Source organism: Conger conger, chromosome 15, assembly GCF_963514075.1.
Source record: "Conger conger chromosome 15, fConCon1.1, whole genome shotgun sequence".
In the NCBI taxonomy this organism is placed as follows: Eukaryota; Metazoa; Chordata; class Actinopteri; order Anguilliformes; family Congridae; genus Conger; species Conger conger.
In genome coordinates this window covers 7,014,085-7,032,000 of record NC_083774.1, presented here as the reverse complement: position 1 = coordinate 7,032,000, position 17,916 = coordinate 7,014,085, and the positions used below count along the sequence as shown (strand labels likewise).

General features: G+C 44.8%; 2 protein-coding genes across 6 annotated transcripts in view; one reads left to right on the top strand and one right to left on the bottom strand.

Annotated features, from left to right (window-relative positions):
• Nucleotides 1-211: 211 nt before the first annotated feature.
• On the top strand, nt 212-16,345 carry prr33 (proline rich 33). Of its 5 annotated transcripts, none has more exons than XM_061221498.1 (4): nt 212-940; nt 1,389-1,442; nt 9,154-10,264; nt 10,349-16,345. In XM_061221498.1, exons 3-4 carry the CDS (start codon nt 9,163-9,165, stop codon nt 12,877-12,879), a joined length of 3,633 nt encoding a protein of 1,210 aa, XP_061077482.1. In that variant the 5' UTR covers nt 212-940; nt 1,389-1,442; nt 9,154-9,162; the 3' UTR covers nt 12,880-16,345. The 5 variants fall into 5 exon arrangements, with proteins under 5 accessions (XP_061077482.1, XP_061077480.1, XP_061077478.1 ...); XM_061221496.1 differs by adding an exon at nt 5,744-5,790 and having other exon boundaries at nt 9,154-16,345; XM_061221494.1 differs by having other exon boundaries at nt 9,154-16,345.
• Nucleotides 6,388-17,916, bottom strand: part of lsp1a (lymphocyte specific protein 1 a) — a 47,940-nt gene continuing 36,411 nt past the window's right edge. The window contains exon 14 of the mRNA XM_061222519.1: nt 6,388-8,006. Within this exon, the coding sequence (XP_061078503.1) occupies nt 7,981-8,006 (26 nt within the window). The 3' untranslated portion in view covers nt 6,388-7,980. The remainder of the gene's footprint in view (nt 8,007-17,916) is intronic.

Below are 17,916 nucleotides of genomic sequence, written 5' to 3'. Positions count from 1 at the left end.
TGTGGATCTACCTCTCCCCATCTGCCACATCTGTTACTGACCTGTAGGTCCTCCTCTCTTCATCTGCGATGTCTGTAACTGACCTGTGGATCTACCTCTCCCCATCTGCCACGTCTGTAACTGACCTGTGGGTCCTCCTCTCTTCATCTGCGATGTCTGTAACTGATCTGGCTTTAGAGTGATGCTTGAAAGAGCAAGAACGTTCCATTTGTGTAATAAACATGTCCTTGATTCCTCTGTCCTTGTTTTCTTTCCTCGCCTCCTCCGTTGGGTGGAGCTAAGGACGAACAGATGGGAGGAAAAGAATCAAGGGTTGCCAACTGCCAACTGTCTCCATCTTTCGACTGCATACTGTCAGCCCTGTGTTAATAAGCAATATAAGTTGGGAGAGCCCTGGTGAATTTGGGAAATTAACTGAGAAATCATCATAGAGAAAATTATGAACAGTTTTCCAAATCATCAATTGAATTGAATTACCGGAAAGGAGCATGACCCCAAACGCTGGCCATCTGCCAATCATCGTCCATTCCAGAAATTGCCCACTTGGGAGCACCTTCTCGGAGCTAAGACAGGGGTCGAGGTGGGCGTTGGGATTGGTCACAGGTCACAGGTGAGCCATCCCTCGGCCAACAGGTCGACGAGCTCTGGGCTCACACCAGCCTGTAGGGGGCGCTGTGCCTGAGAGAGAGCCGGGCTGAGCGTGACTCCAGGAGGATGGCCCCCAGCTCCCAGGGTGCCCCGCTCTCCCACACCCACGTCTGGCAGCTCCGTCCTGCCGTTGCAGGGCGCAGTATGTAACCCAGTAACGGGCTCCAGTTTTATTTTTGGAGCGGCAGCGACGTCTGGCCCGTCCATTTGCAGACCGGCTGCAGCAGGGCTCAGGGTTACGATGGAGGCTCCTTTCTGACCGCCACAGGTGTCGAAACCAGCTCTCTCACAGGTAAACCAGCTCTCTCACAGGTACACAAAAGTGCGGATTTAAAAACCCGCCACACGGCTCCACGTTCCTGCCTGCTTTCTGCACGCGTGCAGGAATGTCTCGGCCGGTGCAAGCCAAACCAAACAAGAGCAGGACCCTGCAAGAGACTTAATCCCTCCAAGTGGCTGAAAGTCTGCGCATTGCCTGCATGTGTAATCAATCTGAACGGAATATGAAGCAGGTTATCAACATGTTGTCAATGAGTGAATGATTGCAGCAAAATCAGTTTTATAATATTGTGCATCTTAAATGTCTGCAGCGGGGCTACATTGCAATAAGACTGCTTCCTGATTCTGAGCTTAAGTGTAATGCGTCATTATTCTATGCATTGTTTATTTTAGAAAATACATGACATTTTATGTGTGAAATCTGTGATTTTGCATTTGCATCATTTTGCTTTCATTCAAAGGCTGCTGTGGCCAAAGCAAGCTTACCATCTCTGCGCTGTAGTTACCACTTCCTGGTAAGTCAGACATCCATCTTCTGGTTTATTAAAAATTAATATTTTTTTATAGTTACCCTGCTGTCACCACTCTGCATGTTGGTTGCAGAAGAAGAGTCTCGGACGCCATTGTACAGCAAATTATAATTTTTTTAAAATCGTAATTTCTATTAATACCCTTTCCCTGTTCCCACTGGGATCTTGGAGGTGTACCAAATTTCCCACCACCACCTTAAAAGGGTGACCTTTTCTCGCATGTCAGTGTTCGGGTTTGATGTCCGTTACCATGGACACCGTGGTGTCAAAGGCGGCCCGCGTATGAACGGAAACAAGGAGGCAGGACTCCAGACAGAAGTCAGCCATTTGCAATTACACTTTCAAAATGCAATAACACGCGGTTAAACACGATTAAGGCACAGGGTCCTTTATGGCTGGAACTGATGGATTGGAGTGTGTTGGGGTGGTGTGGGGTGGGTTTCTTATGTTTATGACTGAAGCAGTGTGTAGCTTTCCACAGATCTCATGGGTTTGCACGGGCCTTGATTAAGTTGGTGTAATATGGAATGATCTATATGATCATATTATCCATACAGTAAATTCTTTGGCGGAAATTGTGGCTTAAGCTTTTATCAGATTGCAGAATCCTTCATTACCGATGTCACCTGGATGAGCCCAAGGTTGACAGAGCTGTTTGATTGTGTGACATCCCATAATCCATTGCTGCTCTTCGTCATAGATTGAAAAGGCCTGAGGTGTTCTGTCCAATGTATGCAGTCAGCTAGGACGGCGCTATCCAAAACATATTACGAGCCTACTATTGAGTATACAAGTTGGAACACAACTTATATAAAACTTGTATACTCAACAGTAGGCAACTAAGCCGTTTCTGACAAGGCCCTGGTCACCAAAGAGAGCCAAAATGGCTACTGCTTCTCTTGATTGTAGTCTTGTGCCCAAAGCTGAGAATGTGAAATGTGGTATATAGATCCAGGAGGGCTCACAGGCCTACCTCAGAAGCTGTAGCAATGGCCCTGGTGAGCCGCGGGGTGATCAGATTTTTTCAATCCAGACTGAAGAAACTAGGGGCCTGTTCAACAAAGCAGAATTACTGAGTTAGCAGGAAAAATGCTGAACAGTTATTTTATCAATTCAGTATATTGAGCAGCATAGCTGGTATAGCTTGGCTTGTTAGCTAGCAAGCACAGGTGCAGTAAAGCAAAGCTTGTTACCATGACAACATTCCTAGTGCAGTAGTCCTCCTGGTCCTGGAGAGCTGCAGGGTGTGCTAGCTTTTGTTGCTACTCAGCACTTACATGGTCAATTAAAGCAGCTAATTACACAGTTAATCCACCTGCTTTCTTGGGTCTGAATTGGTTGCTGATATTAAGGTGAAAACAAAAACCAGCACACTCTGTAGCTCTCTAAGACCATGAGTGAGGATCACTGCTCGAGCAACACAACCCTTAGGTTCAAAATAACAATGCCACCCTTAGCTAGGAGCAATTTCAATGACGCTAGCATTCAGCTTGAGGACAGTGAGAGGTACAGGTTCAAATCTGACCTGCAAGTGTTTCTCAATTGTTCTCGTAGCAGTGAGAAACCAGCAGACCATTTGGCCCTCTGCCTGGGTGCCTCTGTTGTTTGGAAACTCATCCTAACCAGTAGGCCAGGTATCATGAAATCTGTCCCTGGTTTTATTTTCTCCCAGGTAATTAATTGAACAATTAGTGCTGTTGCTGACTCCCAGGTAAAGGGAGTGAGGAAGTCCAGCAGTTCATGGTCCATGGTTTAATGATCACCATTTTAGGCCATCGAAGGCCAACTCTTCAGGTACCAAAGAGGTTCTGAACTTATTCAGTGACCTGAGGGGTCTGTATTCATCAACTTGCTTCTATTAATTTCATGGTTTACCTTGACTAGAGGTTCCTTTCTTCGCTTCACTGGCTCTGGCCTCATGGTTTCTACATCACCCTCAGGACATCTCCCTGTTTTTATGAAAGTGAAATAGTTAAACATGTTCTGAAATAAATGCTAACTGCTTGATTGACCTCACATGATCTTATGATCACAGAAAACAGGCCACCTCGCCGTGCCCAAAGGTTCACCACTTATAACCAATGGGAGGTTAAGCTTCAGGGCTCTCATTCCATATAATCACCATCCCCAAATCATGTGGCAAACTGTTTTGGCCTATAGATCAATAATTAAAACGTACTAATGTTCAAAATTAGTCCAACAGAATACAGGTGAAACTTACCCGAGTCGTGTTGTTACTTTGTGTATCGGTATTTTTAGTTGGCTAGGTAAGCAGTGTTTGGATAGTTAAGTTTGGTCACCTTTGCTTTGTTGTTTGTTTGTTTGAAAAAAAATAAAAATTCAAATAGGCCCTGGTCCTTATCTTTGTTGTACAGGTAGCAGTTGAAATTGTACTTCCCTCTAGGGTCTTTCAGCGCACTTATCCCTGGTTATGGGTACGTACTTTGTTGTACGTCGCTCTGGATAAGACCTTCTGCCAAATTCCATTTATGTAATGTAATGTAATGTTGAGCTGTGGTCTTGGGCGGAGGCTTGTTGTGGTCAAAATGCTGCAATCACTGTGACAACCTGTTTATATGCAAAGACAATGATTGATTGACTGATTGATTGATTGATTTAAGAGGTATGGACTTCCCTATGGAGGCAGACACACTGGCACTCTTGGTGAGATGGAGCCAAATACACCAAATCACTCTTGGATTTTGAAAATGTAGCCTGTTAACTGCATCTTCTTGTTTACATGCCATTTTCATACTCGCCCACGGTTTGGAAAAACCGTTTAACTTACAAAAATAGGAGGATGTTTCACTCTCAAACACAGCCATTTTTGGCACAGTAACTATCCAAGAATCAGAACATCGGATCAAAGATCAACTGCACTAACTGCAGCATAGTGTATAGGGCAGGGCAGCTAGCCAATGAGAGAGGGGGTACATTTACTGTACATACACACTCCTATTTAGATATTTTTAAAAATGAGACAATATCCTGAATAAGATATGGGTCATATCTGATCAAATACCCCGAATAAGGCTTCATTCCCAGCATGGCATATGTACGATTAAGATGTGGCTAATATGCTAATATTATGCAGATTTTTGGAGCACTATTTGGAATCTCAATCTGGGTTTTCATGACTCACATGGCCTGAGGATGTTGTTTACAGTTAGCGCTGTGCCAGTTTTAAACAGGTAAAGTCCCTAGTGAAATTACACAACATTTTTGGATGAAGGGAGAAACTATCCTACTATGACATTTTTTTGAAAGAGCTTAAGAGACGCAATGTTAGACGGCTGTTTTACATTTAATCGGACTATGCACAGCGGCATGTGCAAAACATGAATATTGCATGTCTCGGAAGCCATGTAAAAAGCTTATTCAGAACATTGTCTTGCTCAGAATAGTGGCAATAACTGGACTATTGCCTGCGTGTGAATGTAGTCACTGACACTAAGCTGTAGTGTAGTGTTGTCTAGTTCTCATTCTTCCTCTCTGATCACGGACGCGTTTAACCCTGGGACCACAGGTGAGAGGAACCTCTGGCCAATCCGTGGCTCTCATCAACCAACTAAAGAAATTATGATAGATTTTTTTTTGTTCTTTAGCTGACACTTTTAACCAAGGTGACTTGCACTTGATAAGACAAAGCAGGGGGCAATCCCCCCTGGAGCAATCAGGGGGTTAAGGGCTGAGCTCAAGGGCTCAACAGCTGTGTGGATTTTATTGGGGCTTGAACCACCGACCTTCCTGGTCCAAGTCATGTACCTCAGCCGCTAGGCTACAGGCTGCCCCAATTATAATAGGAAAGCAATAGCAGTGCTGGCCTCCAGGGTCAGATCCATGTATCCCGGCCAGACCTGGGTCAAATACGTAATTGTTTTGGATTCAAAGACTTTTCTACACTTTATTGAGCATGCCTGGTGTGCCGGAACCTATTAAAATACTCTCAGAAAGTACAAACCCTCTTGGTTGGCTCAAAAGCACCAGGCAAGATCAATCAAGCACAAAAAAGTATTTTGAACCAAAAAACGATTGCGTATTTGAACCAGACCTGATCTCGGGTATAAAGCTGGTCTTGTGCAGTGTGAAATGAGCAGATCTGGTGGTTATGTTGTTGCATAGACCAGGCAGACTGATCTGATGTTGATTTATGGGAGGGTATGGGGAGGGGTGATCTGATGATTTGGGTATGTATGGGACAGTTCTCCACGGAGAGCAGCAGGTGACTGGAGACATTTGACACCCCCCCCCCCCCCTTCCTCCTCCACTCTTCCCCCTAAAATTAGGCCAAGGAAATTTCCAGTGTCTCTGAAGACCTTCATTTCAGGGAGGGGTAAGCTTAACTTCAGCCTCCATTTTACACCCAGTAGCTCTCAGCAGAGTCCTGCAGTGGATTATCTATTTAATGTTATTTATTTATTTATTTACCAGTGACAGTGCACATTAATCAGCATTTCAGTTTCCACATCAACGTAAATGTGCCAGATTTGGCTAATGAGTTAATTTAAATCTGTACTCCCTGGGCAGGGTATTACAATTTAGTGGCCTAACAGATCGCAGAACCTTCCCAGACAAGTCGTCAAGTCATCCACAAGCCAGAAACACATTATATATTTACTGTATATATTTACAGCATACCTGGGTCAAATAATGTTTTAAAATAGTACTTGACACCAGTAAAATGTGTCCATACATTTTCATCCAAATTCAGAAAAGATTTCAGTTAATAACATGATTTGTTTTAGTTTTTTAACTCAGATCTGCAAGTGTGTTTTAGAAATTTTACAATCAACAATATTTCTGAGGCAGACTTGACCCAGGTCTGGCTTATTGAAAATGGCTGTCAAATATTGTAAACAGACAGAGGAGTACAATCGCATGTTCTACCAAGATAAAATATTAATTACACTTTGTACATACATCACTGAAATGGAATCATACAAAAAATGTTTATTTTTTTTAAGGAACACAAACAGTCAAGGCACAGTTTTTTCATCAAGAAATCAGAATCACTTTGAGAGTGGTGGACTATGTCGACAAGATGAAATGCATTTGTTTTTGCATTTGAGTGCAGTATAGATCATAATAAAGCTAATATCAAGATCTGATCATATTTGAAACGAATTTGACCGACATTAAGAGATCTAACATACCGGTACTCAGGGGAAGAAAAATGCGGCAAATATCTTTACACATTGTAATACAGCCAACATTATATATAAAACTCATATGGTGCTCGTGTGCTATGGAAAAATAATACAGCAATAAAAAAAACTAAAAAAAACAATAATTTGTATCATTTGACATGATTAAAGTCAAAATGCTAAGTGAGGGGTGAGCTGTGTTGTCCCAGGAGTCTGACAGTGAAAATGACACAGTGGTTATCTCGAGCGGAACTCAGTTCCTCTTTCACAGCTCACTACTAACTCCCACTACGTGCAACTACGATTGTAAAAAGATCTTCTTCCATTAAGGCACTTACTTCATCCTGAAATGTGTTTGATTGTTCCACATGAGCCAGCATTGTGCTGAAACCTACCCTCAATTAATATAAGAACCTGAAATATCCATAATCGGATATCTGTCGTTCAATACGCAGTCTCAACTTCACTGATGTTACCATAAGAAACGCACAGTTTGGGATTATGTTTCTGCTGTTTTCTATAGATTTCATACAACATATTTGCAGTTGCAGTAATAAATTACAGAAAATGAACTACTGCACATAAACCAATTACGTATGTGCAGTAAAACTATTCTGCTGATACTTTTTCAAAGCAGTAACACCCAAGAACAAGTTGCACTGTAGACAAAAGACTTATTATTCATATATACATCTAGGTCTAGCCAGTTGACGTAGATTCAAATGTAAAAAAAAAAAAATAACTTGGAAGGATATAAAGTTGTTTTAAAATATATATTTAAAGAAATTGTACTTAACATAAACTCATTAAAGACTAAGGATACGGAACAAAATAGCCTTCAGCATTCAACATTAAAGGTACAATGGGTCATTTCAGACTTCTAACGGTCAAGAGCGGAATTGCAGCAACAAACATGCTCCAACCACAACACTGTTTATCCCTCCCCTTCTCTGTGAATGCACTGACCTTGAAACGGCAGCAAATTATTATACTGCTATACGATGTTTTGGTACAGATTGCTGGCCCCGTCACCTGCATATTTTGAAACCCGAATTTAAGGAATCTGAATTCATAAACACAGGCAGAGGGTGAGTCAACATGTCAGTGAGCCTTTTTCAATGGTAGGAAGGGATTTACAATGGTCTTGTAACAATGTTTTAACACAAAAATCTTACCTATTGTACCTTTAAATTTGGCGTGTACTCGGGATAACTGATATATTTGAAAAATACTGGTTGATACTGCTGAGCATCACCATTAGCCCGACAAAATGCAATATGGCTGGAATATACATAAACAGCATCAGTAAAAAAAACAGACTGAATGAAAAACATCATAAATAAAGAAAATAAGCTGGAGTTTGAAGCATCGTCAATGTTTCACGAGTCTTGATGGCACAGTCCAGCTGAAATACAAAAAGCAAGAGAGTAATTGTTAGAAATATCACCCATAATACCAGCTCATTATATCACAAACACCCAGGAGGATGAGCAGAACTGTAAAAATTAAAATTAAAAAATGTTTAAATCACCTGGAGAGCACAAAATAGGCTTCTTGTGACTTTAATAATAATAATACATTATATTTATTTGGCACTTTTCATCATACAGAGATGATCTCATAGTGCTTTCAAAAAGGCAATGATATAAACAATCAAAAGTTCAAAACAGTGCATTAACACAAAATCAGTAATCTGTGCTATGCAGTGAATCAACAAATATAGGCACGCTGACAGAAAGGGGTTTTAAGGCTGTGAGGCTACAGCTGTTAGTCTACAGATTTTCCATCAACACTAGTCGAGAAAATAAATAAGAAAGCCAAGCAGTGGAGACACAGCATGGAACTACGGTATAGAGTTTCTAAGGGATGAGGATGGCTTCTAATCATAGAGACCTATTCTCAGTCTTTGCTTGAGAATGCCGGAGATGGATCTCTTAACTGTAAGGACCTGGATCATTTACAAGTCTTTGTAAAGAATAGATCCGGCTGTTTTGATATGGAGTGTCATTGGTGACTTTCATTTTTTCCCCAGGCTCAATGCTAAAGTAACCTGTGAGGTGACATTGCAGGTTATCTCGACTGATCCCTAATTAATTAAACATTTCTAACTGGATACTGCATCCTTGGACAATGATCAGACATCACAGCTTGTAACCAGACTGTATTGGGCTTAAACTCTTGGCAAGGCTCCTGGTAAGGTTATGTCCACTAAATGTCAAGCTGTGTGACTGAGCATCACACGGCATAAGTCACCTTCAATGAGAGCAGCTGCAAAGCTTAACAGAACCAACTGGACCTGGGTCGAATACCAATCTCAAATACTCCCGCTCTTTAGACGGTGGTCGAATTTGAAAACAGAAAACTCTCCAAATTATTAGATACAAACAATAATTTTGTTCTGAATATTGGCGTCAAAAATGAGGCTTCTTTTAAAATTGCCAGTAATCTCTAGAACGTTTACCAGCGTCTGAACAGTTATATTGTTTAAAAAGTGGTGCTAATGAATCGACGGGCCTAATCGTTTCATGTTTTATTTTTGTGGTTTATTTCAGGATGCTGAAATGTTGATGGCCCTGAGTGCCAACCCCCAGCCCGGCCTGCTGGTGGAGCAGTTCCCCCCGCCCCTGCTGCCCAAGCCGGGTAAAGACAACGCCCGGCTCCAGAAACTTCAGAAGAAGAGCGCCAAGAAGAAGCCCTCCCCACCGACCCCTCAGCCTCCCGCCTCGTTCCGCTCCACCCTGTCGCCCGTCAACGAGGCCAGTCCCGACCAGGAGCACAGCGACTTGTTCACCCCGCCGAAGACACCGGACACCCTCAGCAGCTACAGCGGCACCCAGTACAGCCGAATCAGCGTGACGTCGTTCTACCAGCACACGCCTTCGCCTTACCCCCACCTGCAAGGCGCGACCTATGGCAAGGCTGCACAGATTTCCCCCCAGCCTTACGCTGCTCCGATACCAGGCTTTCAGCAGCAGAGGAGCACGTTCTACACGCCTACACCTCCACCACTGCTAGCTGCACAGGCTCCGACCCCATCCAGCCCAACTGTAGCTCGAGCATCTCAACCAATCACACCTGCCAGCCCAACTGTAGCTCGAGCATCTCAACCAATCACACCTGCCAGCCCAACTGTAGCTCGAGCATCTCAACCAATCACACCTGCCAGCCCAAAAGTAGCTCGAGCATCTCAACCAATCACACCTGCCAGCCCAACTGTAGCTCGAGCATCTCAACCAATCACACCTGCCAGCCCAAAAGTAGCTCGAGCATCTCAACCAATCACACCTGCCAGCCCAAAAGTAGCTCGAGCATCTCAACCAATCACACCTGCCAGCCCAAAAGTAGCTCGAGCATCTCAACCAATCACACCTGCCAGCCCAAAAGTAGCTCGAGCATCTCAACCAATCACACCTGCCAGCCCAAAAGTAGCTCGAGCATCTCAACCAATCACACCTGCCAGCCCAAAAGTAGCTCGAGCATCTCAACCAATCACACCTGCCAGCCCAAAAGTAGCTAGAGCATCTCAACCAACCACACCTGCCAGCCCAAAAGTAGCTCGAGCATCTCAACCAATCACACCTGCCAGCCCAAAAGTAGCTCGAGCATCTCAACCAATCACACCTGCCAGCCCAACTGTAGCTCGAGCATCTCAACCAATCACACCTGCCAGCCCAAATGTAGCTCGAGCATCTCAACCAATCACACCATCATACTCTACTGTAGCCCCCGCATCTCAATCAATCACACATCCAGGCCCTACTGCAGCTCCAGCGTCTCAACCAATGATGTCTCCTGGTTTACCTGTACCTCAAGCACCTCAACCAATCACACCTACAAGTGTTGCCCCTGATAAAACTCAAGCTCAGACTCAAGTGTTTGTCCAACCTGTGGGCCCAGCTGTGAACACATACCCTCCTGCCCCCACTCAGGATGGGGTAACTAGGCCTCTAAATGGTCCATCGCAAACCGCGGCATCAGCATTAAGTGTGATGCAAGTGTCCCTGGCCACTAGTTTCCCAGCTTCAACAGCGCCTCAACATCCCGGCCCTCTGGTGACCATGGTCCAAACCCTCAAGCCCAAGAAACCAAAGTTTGATGTTCCTCAAATTAAGATATACACGTCGAAGACAACGGTTTATGAAGCGTCAAATACGCCTCTGCCTGAGACTTCAGGAATCATGGATGGAAGACCTGGGGGGAAAACACCAACATCTGAGGTTAAAAGAGAAACAGTAACAACATATGGTGGTTTGGTGGTGAAAACGCCCTTGTATCAAGCACCCGGTGCAAAGTCACCCATATTTCATGTGTCATCACCGAAACCGCTGTTATTCTCAACATCGCCCGTAATGAACTCACCCCAGGTCAACGGCGTCCCCACCGAAAACACAGACACTACTGCCGTCGCCCTGGCAACCGAAGAGCCTTCATCTTTTGCTGGCAGCCTAAAGGTAAACATTTTGCCGCCACCAGTTTCTACTTTGCTGGACAACACGGTGGCTGAAAACGATGCGTCAACGACAGTCACTCATGCACATACAGATCAGATTCTCAGGCCCCCTCTGAGTGATACGTCCATACCAAAGCATCTGATAACACATGAACCTATAAAGCCTACGGGAGCTGCTATTGAGTATCCGATTCCCAAGACTCCTCCATATGAACTGGTTGAACATGCGACTCCTCCAGGTGGATATCAAAAACCCAAGACACCAACATTCGAGTTCCCTAATCCAACAGCACCTGTATTTGGGCATCAAAAGGCAAGGACTGTGACTTATAGCGCACCGCCTGCATCCACTCCTTTTGGGCAACAAAAACACAAGACATCCGCATATGAGGCCCAAAGACCTAAACCAAAATCGACATATTACGGATTGACTCCAGCTGAATATGTTGCCTATGGTGGAATCAGAAATAATTCACCTGCTTTTAGCACTTCCGCACCTAAGGTACTGCCACAGGATGCACCTAAAGCTCCAGAGTTGACAGAGACCCCTCTTTCATTTGAGGTCTCTGAGTCTGAAACACCCTCACAACAACCGGAGAGGCCTATGGCTGTACTCGTTCAGAAGTCAGAATCTATGATTTCGACCAATCTGCACACTGTACTTCAGACCTCTGTTGTTGCAACAAGTTCTACCGATGGTCCGATTCCAAAAACGCAGGATAAAGAGATTGGACTTACAATTGAGTCTGGAGTACCCAAAACAGAGATAAACGAGTTAGAAAAACCAAAACCAGCTTTGGATGCACAGTCCTCGAACACGCTAATGTCTTTACTCGGGGCATTCAAGGGTAGACCTTCCACGCAAGTGCAGAGTGGAAAAGAAACACAAACATCTTCATCTTCTGGGGCCAAGACTCCCGCTGAGAACTTAATTGGCGATAAAATTCCAGCAAAGCAAAGGTCAGCCGAGCCAAGTACTCTGAGCCAAACCACACAGGAAACGGCCAAACCCGAGGCTCCCCCCAGAAGAAAATTTTCACCAAAGGTGACCCCTCAGGCCTCAGCTACCGCCAACTCTGAAACCACAACGAGTGTGATTCAGCCGCCAGCTCAACCAAAAGCGGAAGACAAGCCGCCAAAAACCAGCACAGCGGCGACGGAGGGAAAAGTTGCTCAGGAGAAAATCCCCACGGAGAATGGGGAATCATCTTCAGGGGAAAAGAAGAACGAGGGAGAGAAGCCATCAGCTAAAGCAGAACCCCAGTCGAAGATCCTCAAAAAGGCAAAGGGTCTCAAGTCGAAGATCAGCGGGTGGACGAGGCTCAAGAAGCACATGGTGGAGGAGCCAGAGGCGCCCGCGTTCCCGGAGCCAGACAACGAGGCGAAGAAGGAAGGCAGCGACGGCAAGGCCATCGAAGCAGGGAGCGCCGACGAGCAGTCAGCGGGTGGGAATCAGGAAGTGGCCAAGAACAAAGAAGCTCCCAGGGCTATGAAGATGTGGGACGCCATCCTCTTCCAGATGTTCGCCACCAAGGAGAGTATAATGCAGCAGATCAACGCCAACAAGAGCGACGTGGAGAGGAAGGAAATGGCCACGCAGCCAGCGAAGGACCTCCCGTCGTTCGTTCACCGCCTGCCCGTCCTGCTCTACAGCCCGCGGTTCAACGCCAGGAAGCTGAAGGAGGCCGCCGCCAAGCCCCTCGCCAAAATCTCCACGGCGTTTGAGATGGGGCTGCTGAACCGTAAAAATCAGGACGAGGAGCCGAAGGACTTTAACCGAACCGCCAAGGGGTTTGCTTCCCCGGCGGAAAAAACCAGCTCAAGCTAGGTTTTTAAACAGCTGGTAGCTGGTTGACCAGTTCAGACCAATTCCCAACTCAACATGGTTTAGCTGGTTGACCAGTTCAGACCAGCTACCAGCTTGACATGGTTTGACCAGCTTTATGACCAGTTTGGCCATGCTGGTTGAACAGCTTATACCCAGCTTGACCAGTTTATGACCAGCTTGACCAGCTTACTTTTCAAGCTGGTTAAGCTGGCACAGCTGGATTTTCACCCAAAGGTGGGAGAGAAGAATTGAGTTATTTCCTGTTTGGGCCACAGCACTGCATTTGTGGGAATAGTTTTTTATGATTGACCCCATCATTATTTGGAAGCCAGACTTGGAGATGGCCAATTAGATTTTCCTTTGGTTAAAGCAGGAAATTCTCTCATAAATCTGCCACATCAGACATGTAGAGGTGTGGCCAAGTATTACGCAAACAACGTTTGCAATATTTTGCTTTTTTCAAGCACTAAGGGTTTGACATGCCCAGTAATGTTGCTTTTATGCTCATTATTTGCAGCTAGTCTGTGAAACTTCACAGTGTGCTGTAATATGGCAATAAACCTGGGTTTTTCTTGCGTTGAGAAATCTTTGGCATGCACCGAAGCAGCATTTTTGGGAAAAACGGGAAATGGTTAAATGTGGATAATGTGGGATGACCCTATGTGTGACCGGAAGTGTTATCCTAATGCTGGGAAGCACCAAAGACCATTTCCATGCCTGGAAAAACCCAACCATAGACAAAAAAAAGAAGATGAATTCATAAAAATAAGATTAAGTAAAACTAAGTAAATAAAAATAATAAACAACATTTTTTAATAATTTAATAATGTTTTCAGTAAATTACCTGAAATTAAGGGATTGGAATAGGGTAGGAAAAGTACAGTTGAATAGAAGGGAAATACTTTATAGTTTGTTGAATTGTTTGAGTTGAATTGTAGCAATGTCTATCTAATTTAATTGCAAATGCAAAACATTTTATCATTTAGATATTTCTTCATTGTATAGATATTATAGCATTTACGTGTGCTATGGCATAGACAGCATGTAAAACATTGTTTGTCATATCAAAACTTTAGCTATGAATGTAGGAATGTTGGAAATGTAGCAAAAATGGTTTACTTTCATATTTTAGGAAAAATCCCTGCATAATTTGTTTTGTAATTGTATTTATGTTTCTATCTGTGCATCTCGGTACAGTCTAAAGTCAAATATAAGTCAGATATGGTGTTCAACAATCCACAAAACCAAAACCTGTTCTTGATACTTTTTGTAAAGAAATGGGCCTGTACAATTCTGCAAGCATTCATTTACATATATCTTCTATTGTTTGGTCGCTTTTTCAGTGTTTTAACACAAGAATATTGAAAACAAATGTATAATTTTATAACATGAAATCCATTGCACATACTGATACTTCAGTTGATCAAAGGATTTTCAAAAATATTATATAAAAATTACATTAGATCAACAAATCTTACATATTGTTTAAACCTTTAAAAACATGATAATATTATTAGATGAATACCCCTGCTGAACATTCCAGCTAAGACCAGCTGGGATTCTAAGATGGTTTCAACACTTCTAAATAGTCATGTTGGTTTGTGGCTGCTCAAAGCTGCTCTCTAGCTGGAGAAAGCTAGTTAAGATGTAAGTTGGTTAACTGGTGGACTAGCTGACTATATAGGCTGGTCAGCTGGTTGACCAGCTATACGTGTCAAAAACGAATCTTAAACCAGCATCGTTAGAGCTTAGGCTGGTTTAGGCTGGTTTAAGCTGGAATTTTCAGAAGGGGAGCCCAGGTATATGTAGAGGGGCAGTGTTGTTTACTTTTCCCTGATCGTCCAGTGGCGGGAGATGTTCTGAATCATCAGGTTTGAAGTGGGTGGTGAGGGCTGGGGGTGACTGAAGGGGAGATGGGTGTGGTCATGAGGGACTACAGCACAGTCATGGGAATCATGGGAATCATGGGAAGACAAATGATGGAGGTCGAGAGAGAGAGGGCTCTTTCCAATCGCTTATTTTTACCTCTTTGCATTCTTTCCTCGTGTTCATTTTTATCTCGTTAGCTCCACCCAACGGAAGACTTGAGGAAAGGATGGAGGGAATGTGTATGTGAGAAATGGAATCTCCTTGCTCTTCTCAGCATCAGCTTGAAGCCACGTCAGTTACGGATGTGGTAGCTGGGGAGAGGTGGATCCACAGGTCGATCGTTTTACGTGAATAAAGAAATTTTTAAAACTTCCGCAAAAGACGCGCTCGTGTATCCTTAGTCAAGCATCCTTTGGAAGCCTCCTAGCTCATCTCTCCTAGCTCCTTCAAGCAGCATTTAACGGGTTGGAATGATGAAAGATGGCAGACCTCAATTGTTTTCTGGGTCATTTGAGGACCGAGGAGACAAGGAGAGATACAATAAGCGATTGGAATGAGCTCAGAGATTAGGACAGATAGAGAGAGAGAAAGAGAGAGAGGGAAGGAGAAAGAGACAATGAGAGAGAGAAACAGTAGTTTGGCACAAGTACATGCAGGGGACAGACAGACGGAAAGCGAGACAGATATAGGATCCCAAGACTGCAACAATGAAAGAACGGACAAACGGTATCCTTGTAATTTACACACGGTTTACTAATGAAAGAAGTCCATGACCCGTGAGATAAGGACTACACTTCAGGAACAGGAAGAGGCCGCTCTTTGGGCAAGACGGATGAACTGGCCCTACTCTGGACTGCACACCTCCCAGGAGAGGAGGGGTTACCTGTGTCTACCTGGGGGAGCAGGATTAAGAGAAACAGTGCAGGCCATGTTGGGCATTCACCCGTGGAAGAGAGTTCTGGGACAGCATTTTAATGGAGAAACTCTGGACACAGGAAAGCTTCTGAGCATTACTTGGCTGCTTCTTAAACGCATTTATAAACGCGTAATCCGAAACGCCGTCCCCACACAACCCAGAGGGGACATTGAGCTAATGAATAAATTCTGATGTGCCGTAATGGTCCACATGTATTAAAAACAAACAAGGCTGATCGGGGATGAGGCCAAAATATTTTTGTTTGACAATAGGCGGGGGGTTTTACTGCCTGAGACGGATAATCAGATGGAGTAGAAACGGGGATTAGCTGGATGACTGTGGCTGGCTGGCTGGCTGTCCACACACATTCTCGCCCGGAGAGACCATGCCCTGTGTCTTACTCACGAGCCCTTTTTACAGGACCAATACCCCAAAAATACCGCAGCTCCCCAACGCCACCCCCACTCCCATCTCCCCAAAAAAGGCTAAATGATTGAAATCTTCTAGCCCTTACCCAAATACTGTTAACAATGCTGTTAATCGTGCAGTTTGCAGATGTTTGCTGAATGTAAATAGGATTATATAGAAAAATGTACAGGCAACCATTTCAAACCAGTGTGTGTCAGCTTGTGGTCTATTGAATGTACATTTCTCGAAGTAAAGTCTATGCTGCCATGTCAATCATGTGTTTCACTCTTCCTTTGCAACTGTGTGTGCGCGAAGCTTTCGGTTCCCAAAAAACAGCCTATGGGACCACCGTGGGGCTCTAACTGTCAGTCTGCCAGTGATTCGAAAAGCGGCGCTATGTCAACCCGCGAGCAGGACTGTTCGCCAAAGATTTTGGTTTTCACTGTCTGCTAGCAGACGGCTGTAGGAGGATCGGCAGCTGTCCCAAGATCAGAGCCGTCGCTCGTGGGGTGAAAGGTGTTGATGGGGCCCACAGCTTGGGAGAGTCCATGGCTGGACTGGAGAGGATCCAAATGTTTCATTAAAAAGGAGGGTCCTAGAGCAATGTTCTTTCTGGGGGCCCAGAATTCCTTGCAACACCCGTGCCAACTCCAGGCCACCAAGGGGCCTACAGAATGCACACTCGCCTGGGTCTGGAGTGCGTCTCAGTGTGGTGTGCATTTCAGCACAGCGAGGCCTGTTCAGCTAATGAGCGCTAAGGGAGGTGGGAGGGTTTGTTTGGAATGAGGGGTGTTAGGTTGGGGGAGGGGGGTAGTTAATATCGTTTCTGTACGGGGTATTCGGAGCCTCCTGCTCTCCACCCATGGGGCTTATCGTCACTTTCGGATAATTACGCCCCGAGATCTTTCACCGCCCCTCTCCCGGGCCCCCAGGCCTGCCCTAATCCTCTTTATAAAACACCGCCTCGTCTGAGGGGAGAGGGGGCCTGGCCCTGTCCTGTAGAACCCCACCTCCAGAGCCCCCCATGAGGGAGGGACATACCACCTCAACATCACACCTGCTTTGGCTGGACCGAGAGCCAAAGCCGGACCCTTGATAATAAAACCAGGATAGCACAGTGATGCCATCACGTTTCATACAGGCTCCACAAATCACCGTACCCTTTCACCGTGACATCACCTCTCACACAGTCTCCACCAATCACAGAGTACAATCTCACAGCGACATCACCTCTCACAGAGTCTCCCACCAATCACAGAATACAATCTCACAGCGACATCATCACCCTACACACAGGCTCTACCAATCACAGAGCAGGCTCTTTTAAACAAATTAAACAATGGCAGCAGTGATTGTTGAATACCTTCTGGCTACAGTTCCAGAGTCCCCACATTGAACAGCCAGTAGGTATGCACCAATCACCACTGTCGTTGTCCATTTCTTAGCAGCGTACTCAATCGGTGGAGCTCCTCTCTGGTTCGATGTGAACGGTGACTATACCAATGCGCTCTCCCCATTTTATTACCCAGAAAGCAACTCTGCCTGCAAGCAGCAAAACAAGGACTAGAGCATGGAATTATGGGTATATTCCTCTGAAAATGTCTTGTCCTAGCCTGGGCATTAACTTATATATAAACATCTAGAGAAATGACAAGAACCACACACACACACACACACACACACACACTGGGAGACACTGAGGTCAAAGGAGCAGTTTATACTCAGATGCTGAGGTCACAGAGGCAGGTCAAACTCGTGCCCACAGCCGCTAGGCAGTCTATCAGCACACTGCCCCTGACCATTTCTGGTAAACGTGCTAAGATTACATCACTTTAATTAAAGAA

Bases quoted from the DNA above. Each gene is read 5' to 3' on its own strand.
- prr33 (XM_061221497.1), top strand. From the start codon at position 9,163: ATGTTGATGGCCCTGAGTGCCAACCCCCAGCCCGGCCTGCTGGTGGAG.